The sequence below is a fragment of the Eleutherodactylus coqui genome, chromosome 4 (assembly GCF_035609145.1).
Source record: "Eleutherodactylus coqui strain aEleCoq1 chromosome 4, aEleCoq1.hap1, whole genome shotgun sequence".
NCBI lineage: Eukaryota > Metazoa > Chordata > Amphibia > Anura > Eleutherodactylidae > Eleutherodactylus > Eleutherodactylus coqui.
In genome coordinates, this window is record NC_089840.1 from 93,244,438 (window position 1) to 93,257,457 (window position 13,020).

The 13,020-nt window shown below is 45.2% G+C and overlaps 1 protein-coding gene across 1 annotated transcript in view; it reads left to right on the forward strand.

The window, feature by feature from the left end:
• Positions 1–12,718, forward strand: part of IL1RAPL1 (interleukin 1 receptor accessory protein like 1) — a 774,220-nt gene extending 761,502 nt beyond the window's left edge. Inside the window, exons 10-11 of the mRNA XM_066601569.1 lie at positions 11,133–11,303; positions 11,904–12,718. Coding sequence (XP_066457666.1) covers positions 11,133–11,303; positions 11,904–12,622 — 890 coding nt within the window. The 3' untranslated portion in view covers positions 12,623–12,718. The remainder of the gene's footprint in view (positions 1–11,132; positions 11,304–11,903) is intronic.
• Positions 12,719–13,020: the final 302 nt, after the last annotated feature.

A 13,020-nucleotide genomic window follows, 5' to 3' on the forward strand; every position in this document is an offset into this window, starting at 1 on the left:
AGTGGACACATGCAGTTACAACTCCCTGTGCACCCACAGCATGGGTGGCTCCCTGGAACCCACCGGCGGTACATAAATATATCCCATTGCATTGCCCATCACAGCTGAGGTAATAAATTCATGTTTAATGCAGGTGGGCTTCGGCCCACACTGCATGCCCCAGTCAGACTGGGGTTCTTTAGAAGTGGACACATGCAGTTACAACTCCCTGTGCACCCACAGCATGGGTGGGTGCCAGGAAGCCACCGGCGGTACATAAATATATCCCATTGCATTGCCCATCACAGCTGAGGTAATAAATTCATGTTTAATGCAGGTGGGCTTCGGCCCACACTGCATGCCCCAGTCAGACTGGGGTTCTTTAGAAGTGGACACATGCAGTTACAACTCCCTGTGGACCCACGGCATGGGTGGCTCCCTGGAACCCACCGGCGGTACATAAATATATCCCATTGCAGTGCCCAACACAGCTGATGTTACGTGAGCTGTAATGCAGGTGGGCAAACAATTAATTGGATTACACTGTAGGCGAGGGCCCCCAAAAATTGGTGTACCAACAGTAGTAATGTACCTGAGAAAAATTGCCCTTGCCCAACCAAGAGGGCAGGTGAAACCCATTAATCGCTTTGGTTAATGTGGCTTAATTGGTAACTAGGCCTGGAGGCAGCCCAGTAAAAATAAAAATTGGTTGACGTGAAAGTTTCAACGCTTTAATGAGCATTGAAACGTCTAAAAATTGTTTAGAAAAATTATATGACTGAGCCTTGTGGGCCTAAGAAAAATTGCCCGTTCGGCGTGATTATGTGAGGTTTCAGGAGGAGGAGCAGGAGGAGGAGGAGGAATATTATACACAGATTGATGAAGCGAAAAGGTGCCCGTTTTTGATGGGGATAGAGAACGATGCTTCCATCCGCGGGTGCAGCCTACGTATTGCTTAGGTATCGCTGCTGTCCGCTGGTGGAGAAGAGAAGTCTGGGGAAATCCAGGCTTTGTTCATCTTGATGAGTGTTAGCTTGTCGGCACTGTCGGTTGACAGGCGGGTACGCTTATCTGTGATGATTCCCCCAGCCGCACTAAACACCCTCTCTGACAAGACGCTAGCCGCAGGACAAGCAAGTACCTCCGGGGCATACAGCGCGAGTTCAGGCCACGTGTCCAGCTTCGACACCCAGTAGTTGTAGGGGGCAGAGGCGTCACGGAGGACGGTCGTGCGATCGGCTAGGTACTCCCTCACCATCCTTTTACAGTGCTCCCGCCGACTCAGCCGTGACTGGGGAGCGGTGACACAGTCTTGCTGGGGAGCCATAAAGCTGTCAAGGGCCTTAAAGAGTGTTGCCCTGCCTGTGCTGTACATGCTGCCTGATCTCCGCGCCTCCCCTGCTACCTGGCCCTCGGAACTGCGCCTTCGGCCACTAGCGCTGTCGTGTGGGAATTTTACCATCAGTTTGTCCGCCAGGGTCCTGTGGTATAGCAACACTCTCGAACCCCTTTCCTCTTCGGGTATGAGACTGGAAAGGTTCTCCTTATACCGTGGGTCGAGCAGTGTGTACACCCAGTAATCCGCAGTGGCCAGAATGCGTGTAACGCGAGGGTCACGAGAACTGCATCCTAACATGAAATCAGCCATGTGTGCCAGGGTACCTGTATGCAACACATGGCTGTCCTCACTAGGAAGATCACTTTCAGGATCCTCCTCCTCCTCCTCAGGCCATACACACTGAAAGGATGACAGGCCAGCAGCATGTGTACCCTCACCAGTGGGCCAAGCTGTCCCTTCCCCCTCCTCCTCATCTTCCTCCTCCTCCTCCTCCTCACCGCGCTGAGATATAGACAGGAGGGTGCTCTGACTATCCAGCGACATACTGTCTTCCCCCGCCTCCGTTTCTGATTCCAAAGCGTCTGCCTTTATGCTTTGCAGCGAACTTCTCAAGAGGCATAGCAGAGGAATGGTGACGCTAATGATTGCAGCATTGCCGCTCACCACCTGGGTAAACTCCTCAAACTTTCCAAGGACCTGGCAGATGTCTGCCAACCAGGCCCACTCTTCTGAAAAGAATTGAGGAGGCTGACTCCCACTGCGCCGCCTATGTTGGAGTTGGTATTCCACTATAGCTCTACGCTGCTCATAGAGCCTGGCCAACATGTGGAGCGTAGAGTTCCACTGTGTGGGCACGTCGCACAGCAGTCGGTGCACTGGTAGATTAAACCGATGTTGCAGGGTGCGCAGGGTGGCAGCGTCCGTGTGGGACTTGCGGAAATGTGCGCAGAGCCAGCGCACCTTTCCGAGCAGGTCTGACAAGCGTGGGTAGCTTTTCAGAAAGCGCTGAACCACCAAATTAAAGACGTGGGCCAGGCATGGCACGTGCGTGAGGCTGCCGAGCTGCAGAGCCGCCACCAGGTTACGGCCGTTGTCACACACGACCATGCCCGGTTGGAGGCTCAGTGGCGCAAGCCAGAGGTCGGTCTGCTCTGTCAGACCCTGCAGCAGTTCGTGGGCCGTGTGCCTCTTATCTCCTAAGCTGAGTAGTTTCAGCACGGCCTGCTGACGCTTGCCCACCGCTGTGCTGCCGTGCCGCGCGACACCGACTGCTGGCGACGTGCTGCTGCTGACACATCTTGATTGCGAGACAGAGGTTGCAGGAGGAGGAGGAGGAGTGTGCTTTAGTGGAGGAAGCATACACCGCCGCAGATACCACCACCGAGTTGTGGCCCGCAATTCTGGGGGTGGGTAGGACGTGAGCGGTCCCAGGCTCTGACTCTGTCCCAGCCTCCACTAAATTCACCCAATGTGCCGTCAGGGAGATATAGTGGCCCTGCCCGCCTGTGCTTGTCCACGTGTCCGTTGTTAAGTGGACCTTGGCAGTAACCGCGTTGGTGAGGGCGCGTACAATGTTGCGGGAGACGTGGTCATGCAGGGCTGGGACGGCACATCGGGAAAAATAGTGGCGACTGGGAACTGAGTAGCGCGGGGCCGCCGCCGCCGCCATCATACTTTTGAAGGACTCCGTTTCCACAACCCTATACGGCAGCATCTCCAGGCTGATAAATTTGGCTACGTGCACGTTTAACGCCTGAGCGTGCGGGTGCGTGGCGGCGTGCTTGCGCTCAAACACTTGCGCTAGCGACGGCTGGACGCTGCGCTGACAGACATTGCTGGATGGGGCCGAGGACAGCGGAGGTGAGGGTGTGGGTGCAGGCCAGGAGACGGTAGTGCCTGTGTCCCCAGAGCGGGGTTGGATCTCAGTGGCAGGTTGGGGCACAGGGGGGAGAGGCAGCGGTGCAAACCGGAGGCGGTGAACGGCCTTCGTCCCACCTTGTGGGGTGCTTGGCCATCATATGTCTGCGCATGCTGGTGGTGGTGAGGCTGGTGGTGGTGGCTCCCCGGCTGATCTTGGCGCGACAAAGGTTGCACACCACTGTTCGTCGGTCGTCTGCACTCTCAGTGAAAAACTGCCAGACCTTTGAGCACCTCGGCCTCTGCAGGGTGGCATGGCGCGAGGGGGCGCTTTGGGAAACAGTTGGTGGATTATTCGGTCTGGCCCTGCCTCTACCCCTGGACACCGCACTGCCTCTTGCAACCTGCCCTGCTGCTGCCCTTGCCTCCCCCTCTGAAGACCTGTCCTAAGTAGGCGTAGCAAACCAGGTGGGGACTGTCACCTCATTGTCCTGCTGCTCTTCCTCTGAATCCTCTGTGCGCTCCTCCCTCGGACTTACTGCCCTTACTACTACCTCACTGATAGACAACTGTGTCTCATCGTCATCGTCCTCCTCACCCACTGAAAGGTCTTGAGACAATTGCCGGAAGTCCCCAGCCTCATCCCCCGGACCCTGGGAACTTTCCAATGGTTGGGCATCAGTCACGATAAACTCCTCTGGTGGGAGAGGAACCACTGCTGCCCAATCTGAGCAGGGGCCCGAGAACAGTTCCTGGGAGTGTTCCCGCTCCTCAGAATGTCTCATTTTCATGGAGTGAGGAGGCTGGGAGGAAGGAGGAGCAGCAGCCAGAGGATTCTGAGTTGCAGCAGTGGACGGCGCAGAACTGTGGGTGGACGATAGGTTGCTGGAAGCACTTTCTGCCATCCACGACAGGACCTGCTCACACTGCTCATTTTCTAATAAAGGTCTACCGCGTGGACCCATTAAATGTGCGATGAATGTGGGGACGCCAGAAATGTGCCTCTCTCCTAATCCCGCAGCAGTCGGCTGCGATACACCTGGATCAGGAGCTCGGCCTGTGCCCACACCCTGACTAGGGCCTCCGCGTCCTCGGCCACGCCCACGTCCCCTAGGCCTACCCCTACCCCTCAGCATGCTGTATTACCAGTAATGCAGAAACAGAACGCTGTAATTAAATGTGCCGCTTATTGGCCTGTGGTTGGAGGCTGACTTCGCTTACGGAACGCCAGGAAATAATTTGGTGCAAGCCTGCTGTAACACTTAGCTGGCTGCGTATGATTTTGTAGAACTACTACACCCAGCACACACAGACCCAGAACACTGAGCACAGTGACAGGCAGGCCAAATAGATTTTTTGCCCAATACTTTTTAGAAAAGGCCCACTGCCTATATTCAATCAATAATGTGTCTTCTGTCCCTGCCTCCACTCTTCTGTCCCTGGACTATGTCACAGAACTGCAGAGTGTTGCACTGTTAACTGCAACACAGTGGTGATTTCAGAGCCCAGACAGAGCCAGGAAATAATTTGGCGCAAGCCTGCTGTAACACTTAGCTGGCTGCGTATGATTTTGTAGAACTACTACACCCAGCACACACAGACCCAGAACACTGAGCACAGTGACAGGCAGGCCAAATAGATTTTTTGCCCAATATTTTTTAGAAAAGACCCACTGCCTATATTCAATCAATAATATGTCTTCTGTCCCTGCCTCCACACTTCTGTCCCTGGAGTATTACTGCAGGGCGCAATGCTCTGCACGGCCGATATACCAAAAAAAAAAAAATGTGCAACACTGCAAAAAGTAGCCTCCACACTACTGCACACAGTTAGATGTGGCCCTAAGAAGGACCGTTGGGGTTCTTGAAGCCTACAATAACTCCTAACACTCTCCCTATAGCAGCTCCAACACGATAGCACTTTCCCTCAGCTATGTCAGAACGCATCTGTGGCGAGCGGCGGGAGGGGCCGATTTTTATACTCGGGTGACACCTGATCTCGCCAGCCACTCACTGCAGGGGGGTGGTATAGGGCTTGAACGTCGCAGGGGGAAGTTGTAATGCCTTCCCTGTCTTTCAATTGGCCTGAAAAGCGCGCTAACGTCTCAGAGATGAAAGTGAAAGTAACCCGAACATCGCGTGGTGCTCGTTACGAGTAACGAGCATCTCGAACACACTAATACTCGAACGAGTATCAAGCTCGGACGAGTACGTTCGCTCATCTCTACTGGTCACCATGATAATACTAGTGAAGCGGTTAGGCACGTTGTCACGTGAAGAGCACAAGGGAGTTCTATGGTCATAACGTCCCGAATATTTGGCCAGTTACCACTCCACCTCCTACCCTATACATCACTGTGTAGGTGGATCTCATGATTTCATTGAATTAATCTTCAGGATTCATATGCCGCTATTACTACCGTAACTTTTTATTATTTTTACTATCATCTAGAAATCTGCAGACAGGTGATTGTGCTTGTCTATGAAGGGATTTTTTGCTTGAACTTATCTATGGGAAAAGGGCTATTGCATAATCAAGTTAGTAAGTTAGTCAGTAAACTCTGTATCTGGAGACCTGAAATCTAGCTAAAGTAGAGCTCTGATCTGGATTGTCTATTGATATCAGGATAGACTTCTACCATTATTTGCTGCAAATTACTGGAACATCTCGGCAACTACTGGTGGAGACCAAGGGGCAAATAACAATCAGTGACTCATCAGAGGTCATATCTGTCTGAGAAATAAGTAGTCTATGGCAGCTAGCCTTGGACCCTTTGAATCTAAGTGATCGCAATTCACTATTATTCCTAAATTCTTTTGTCATCATTACGGTGACCTATATTGATCCCCAGATTAGAGATCTACAACTGGAACACTGTTCTTATATGAAATAGTTCCATAACATATGTACAGACCAGGAATAACTGTCATACATGGCCTGTGAACTATTGGGGAGCTCTACATCGAAGTATGGTAAGTGATGGGATAATTTGGGGGAAGGTTAAATCAGCTCATGAGATCACCATCTCCAGGGTAAGATGGCTGCTACACAAACAGATTCTCACTCCAGCACAGTGAATTAGGTATAAAGCTGTCCCCAACCAGCTTTACTTTCCTGACACGCAGCAAATCAAGTCACAAGACAATGAACAAAATAAATCCTGCTTGTCCTGGCTCTCTGTAAATGTGAGGGGAAATGGGGATACTGCCTAGCACTTCAAAATACACACAGTTCATACCTCAAAAATAACTTAATCTAGTGTTGGGCTAGAGTGTTCAGGACTTAACAGTAAAATTAATTCTGGGGACTCCTGTATAGCTATGTGCAAATACTACCTGATTCCCATTTACAAATTCCTCGCCACTGCATTCTCTATATACCTCAATAGAAAGTTGGTTGTGTTTGTGCGTATCTCTGCCTCCACCTCAATATGTGGAAAATGCAACTGGTAGGAATTTGTAGACTCCCATGTAGCCAATATGTCCAGATCCTGTGCACAGCTCATGTGTGTGTGTGCTTGTGATGGGGGTAGCTGGGGGCCCACACTGGCTCAGGGTCCACAGAAGTGTTCACCTGTTTCCCTGTTTAGTCCAAGTTTGATTTAACCCCTATTTACAGGATGGGGATAAGTATCTGATTGGTGGGAGCTTGATCACTGGGATTCCCAGTGATCACGAGTCTAAAGGTCCAAAGTATTCATGAATAAATGGAGTCATACACTACGGCACAATTAATTTCAATAGGCCAGCTGGAGAAAGCTGAGATCTCCCAGCTGGTTGCTAATTATACTCAAATATCCCAGAAGAACAACTGACAGAAGATTAATGCAGTATACTATGGATCTGTACAACCGCGATTCCTGCTATAGTCATGTACATAAAGCCATGTGCATCTTGAATTTGTGCAGCTTGAATTCATGAATTAACAAACATGCTGATGTGTAGCAATGGGTAAGTAATAAAATATACATTTATTACACTTCAACAATGCACATACCGTATTGTAACTGCAAATAGCAATACATGGTAATCTGCAAATAATATGTGAAAGCACCTAGGAGAAAGCTTTAAAGATGCATGAAATTCAATGAAGTCTTTACTTTCCCTTTGGCTTTAACATTCTCTCTGACTTCCTGATACTCGCCCCTGGCTTGTTTGACATATGCCAATCAGTGGCTACACTAGAGATACAACCTGGGGATTGTAACAACTCAGATCATATTCCCTAGCAAGGAGTTAAAGGGTGAAGACCTGTGGTCCTTGGGTGATGCTAGCAGGAATAGACAGCACAAAGTCTGTTTTTGGAAGTGCTGTTGGTGGACAGGCAATTCCTCACCTTCACACTAAAGTCACAAATATGTTATCATGACATGCTAGTAAAGCCCTCATTCCCACTGGGTCGCCACATATAGACAAATATAGAGTACATCTGCAAAAAGTGTATAGAAAAATCATGTTTTTTCAAAGCTGATCAACTTGTATTGTGGCGAACCAAGAAGAGAGATAAGGCAGGACACATCTGTATGTATTATCTTATGAGTGAAGGAGAGAGGGCAAAAAAACTGATACAGTGGCACAGCCTTTTTTAGAAAAATGTGCACATATTAGAATAAAAATGTTCCTTTATTAAAATAAGATAAGCACAGTGTCATTTTCTACTTATTCTCTGATATTTATCTAGATTTTTTTTAGCGGTAATTATTTTTTGTGCATTTTCTGATTTTCAGTAATTTTACTTAAAAACAACTGGCAACAAGCTGTATAAATTACTCCTATTAGCAATTTTGCTTTACGTAAGAGAGTGAACAGAGTTAAAACGAGGTTGCATTACATTAATGTTTTACCTTATCAAAATGCTGAACTCCAAAAGGAGTTACTCAGAAAGCTGCAGTGTTTCTCTGTATCACACTGTTGGCCTTTTAACTTGATGGCTGGTAGTGAGTGGTAACAGTACTTTCGTTTACTGTGCATGTTTAAGAAGCCATCATCCTTTTAGTCTCCTGCTAAGTACATCAGTTGCATGGAGTGAGGTTATCTATATGACTTCTAGAGAAATGGAATTTAATGCTATAAGCTCCCGTGGATCCCCAAATACAATAGTACAACTTTTATTTGAAAGTTCAAGAGCGGAATTGTGCAATTGTAATCTATCATAAAAATCTATCTAGAAAAACCCAAGCAGTGTCGGGATTTCTATTGGTTACAAAAATATGTACTGTAAAAAGTAAATGTTTTTTTAACTCAAAATTAAAGTAATAAATTGTTTATTTCACAATATCATATTAATCAAACTCTGAGAAGGAAAATAGTAATGAAAAAGATCTTGAATAAGTAGCTGATTTCAGTATTCAGTGAGTATGGAATTAGTTTTTGCATTCTATAAAAATGCTATAGATATTTCACATAGCCATTTTAATTTCACTACTTAAAGGTAATGTATCACTTAAATGTTTTGCTAATTAAACCAGATAGTAAAACATGTTCCATTTTTCTAATCTGTTTTTAGTTTTTGATTGTAGATTTTCATTCTGTTGTACATTACTATGGTGCTGCAATCTTGCCTGAGCTGGGAAAGCCTTCTAGACTAAGGGTGCCTGCACACGAACGGAATTTCCAGCGCGTTATTTTAGACACATTATCTGCCCCAGACCGCAGCCAATATACTCCTAAGAGGATCCGCAGTTGTCCCCAGACGGACGGATTTGTATCGCGTTTTTTCACGCGCGTGAAAAAATCTGCGACCTGTTCTAATTTGGGTCGGATTCTGCGCGTGAAGCCTCCAATACAAGTGAGTGGGTGCGTTCTTTCACGCAGTACATCCGCAGTGCAGCTGCAGATGGAGTCACTGGTTGCTATGACTACAGGAAGTAGGCATGGTAGGAGGTGTCCCAACACACAGCAGAGCTTCACAGGCAAATTTGTAGAGGGAGATAGGTAGTATTTCTTGCCAATGCAGGATGTAAGAATGCAAAATCTTTAGTAATGAATTCCTCTTGTGAATTTTTTTGCAGTGACTGAAATAAAGTCACGCTGGAGAAGCGCCTGAAAAAAGTTACATGGATCAACCACGCCCACAAAGACATTTGCTCACCGGGTGAAAGCATGTTGTCAGAATAATTTAACGGTGCTCGCACAAGCAAGAGGGACAAAACGGAGTCTGGGTGTTAGATTTTAAGCTGTTTTCCAAGGAATGGGCAGTTCTCTAGGGGTTGGGTTTACAATAAGGGGTGTCTGCTGGTTTTTCTGCGTGTTTTTTTCCGCAACACATCCGCGTATATCCGCGCGTGATTTTTCACGCATCTGCACCTATCCGCAAGCACATTTAGGTACCATACGCGCGTGAAAATCCGCTAGCGGAATCCGGAACGCTCGTGTGCAGGCGGCCTAAAGTTTCATTTAGACGATAGACGAATGTTGGGCAAACAATGCCTGACACTTGTCCTCGCACCTACTAGCTCTCATGCTGCTGCATGGGAGCTAGTATCGCTGGCTCACAGTGGGGCAGCTGGAGGAGATTTCTCTCCTTGTGCTCCCCCACCCCTCTCCATTGACTTAACATAGCAGCCATTCAATACTGAATGGCTGCTATTTACACTGAACGATGAGCGATCAGCTCATCATCCATTGTTTATGCTGCATAAACCATGGACGATGAGCTGAAGGATCATCGTTCAGTGTAAATAGCAGCCATTCAGTACTGAACGGCCACTATGTTAAGTCAATGGAGAGAGGCGGAGTAGCGTGAGGAGAGAAATCTCCTGTAGCCTCCCCACCCCCCTGGCTCTCTGTGAGCAAGCCAGTGATACTAGCTCCCGTGCAATGGCATGGGAGCAAGTGTATGCGGGGACGAGTGTCGGGCATCGTTTGCCCAACATTCGTCCTGTCTAAATGGGCCTATACTCTGTAACCTGTGCACAAGTCATTGTGCAGGGAAGGAGGGTAGATATGCTTAACCAACAGCTATTCTGAATGGTGGATCCAATGTTATCTATATACAGGTATTACTTTTCATTGTAATCCTGCCTGTGATGATAGATGAAATGACTACTAAAAAGTATTCTCTATAGAACAGGATGTGTTAGACTAATATTAGATTTAGTGGTCAATATGAAAAATCTTTAGTTTTAGTTTTTTAATATACAAAGTGACATCAACAAAAAAAATCAACAAAACTGTTTTAGATAAAAACTGATTTATACAATAAGTAATTTTATGATGACAATTCTCTTTAAAGACTCTATTTAGCTTGCACTTTCATCAAAATGATTAAATAATGAAACTATTAAAGTGGTTGTACAGCACTAAAGATTGATACACTATCTGAAAGATAGGTCATCAATAGCAGATTGGCAGCGGTCTGCTGTCTGGGGTCCCCACTGATCAGCTGTTTGTTAAGCCAATGTGTCACTATACAGAGTGGAAAGCACAGCTCTGTACATTTAATAGTGGCCTGACATGGTATTGCAGGCACAACTGCCATTGAAAGAATAATTTTTTCCAATTTTTACTTCAACAGTTTAACTAGAATGTTTTAGGCATATCCAATGTTTTTTTTGGTATTTCCATTAGCCGTTCAGTTCATTGTTCAATGACCTAGCAGAAGTAAGCTATGATGTTCTAGTGCTAAAACCTGACACCATAATTTTAAAATAGTATGATGCAAGTATAATTTTCTTCCTTTTAATTAATTAGAACCGATGTAAATAGATTAATACCAGCAGCATAACTATATTGGGTACAGAGGTTGTGGCTGTGCCTAGATACTTTCAGCATAGAGTGGTTCATCAAGACACATGAAAACTTGAACAGCATGAAATATCTTATGTTGAAGAGTGTAATTTAATTTTATATTCATTTGAAGACATTAAAAATATTCTTACTTTTCTTGCCATTGACAATTCAGACTGATTCTCCAGCGGTTTTCCATTACTTCAATAATATTTGATTATTTCTTTCAGATAACAAGGATTTTGATGCATATTTATCATATACAAAAGTAGACCCAGATCAATGGAACCAGGAGACTGGAGAAGAAGAGAGATTTGCACTGGAAATTCTGCCTGATATGCTTGAAAAACACTATGGTTATAAACTGTTTATACCCGATAGAGACTTAATACCAACAGGAAGTAAGTTAAACAGCTGAATGTATTTTAGTCAGGATCGTTGTTGAAAACTGTTTGCATCATTTGTGCAAATATACAGTATAGAGATGTGGCATATCTATCTATCTATCTATCTATCTATCTATCTATCTATCTATCTATCTACCTACCTATCTATCTCATATCTATCTACCTATCTAGACACACAGACATTTAGCCCTATATATGAGCAATTTTTCCTTAAATTTAAATAGATAAAGGGGTTGTCTCATGTAGTTAACTTCTTTTACAACTGACTCATAGAGAGGGGCCAAAGATAATGATTGTGCTCTATCACATCCTTATGGCCTCATAGATAAGACATGTGGACAGGAGTTGTCTTAGTTTAGACTTTGTAAACTTACAACTAATGAATGTACAAAACTATATATATATATATATATATATATATATATATATATATATATATATAATATTTCTTGGCTTTCATCTCTTGGCTGAAGGACATCTAGTCCAAAAAAGAGTATGTAGAGCAAAAGCAAGGGGTTGTTATACTCAATAATCACTGAAAAATATTTTTCACACGTTTTCAAGTAATTGTAATTTTTTGCTTTTTTTCCTCAGCTTACATTGAAGATGTGGCAAGATGTGTTGACCAAAGTAAAAGGCTTATCATTGTCATGACTCCCACTTACGTTGTAAGAAGAGGTTGGAGTATATTTGAATTAGAAACCAGACTTCGGAATATGTTGATCACTGGAGAAATCAAAGTGATACTGATTGAGTGCAGTGAACTACGTGGGATTATGAATTACCAGGAAGTGGAAACTCTGAAACATACAATTAAGCTCCTAACTGTTATCAAATGGCATGGGCCGAAATGCAACAAGTTGAATTCAAAATTCTGGAAACGTTTACAATATGAAATGCCTTTTAAAAGAATAGAACCCATCACACATGAGCAGGTTTTAGATGTCAGTGAGCAGGGACCTTTCGGGGAACTGCAGACGGTCTCAGCAATCTCCATGGCTGCTGCCACTTCCACTGCCCTAGCCACTGCCCATCCTGACATACGTTCTACTTTTCATAACACTTACCATACACAAATGCGGCAGAAACACTATTATAGAAGCTATGAATATGATGTACCTCCTACTGGCACCCTGCCTCTTACCTCAATAGGTAATCAGCATACTTATTGCAACATACCTATGACACTAATTAATGGACAGCGGCCACAAACAAAAACAAACAGGGAGCAGCACCCAGATGAAGCCCACACAAACAGTGCTATCTTGCCACTTTTGCCAAGGGAGACAAGTATATCTAGTGTCATCTGGTGACAAGAATGGTAGGGGCCTGTCAGCCCCATGCTATGTAGTTGGAAGCGGAAAATGCAGTCTGGTGCCTGGAACTTCATCCTTGACTGCTGCTGTTAAACATGCATTACAATCGTAAACAATTGAGGAAAAACAGGGTCTTGTACATATTTTTGCAATTTATTTGTAGCATCAGTGTCTTCCTGTTTTACCCATGTCTCTTGCCATTACATCTTTGACTTTGTTTTATATGTCAATGAAATTTGTCTAGTTACATTTTTTAAAGAATAGACTGATGTATAGATAGAAAAAACGTCTTTTTTCTGCATTTGCTTTAAGTATAGTTTTAGGATTTTTTAATTTTTATTTTATTTTTTTCCCTTTTTGGAATGCTTGGTCAACCTACTGGATTAAGAGCAACA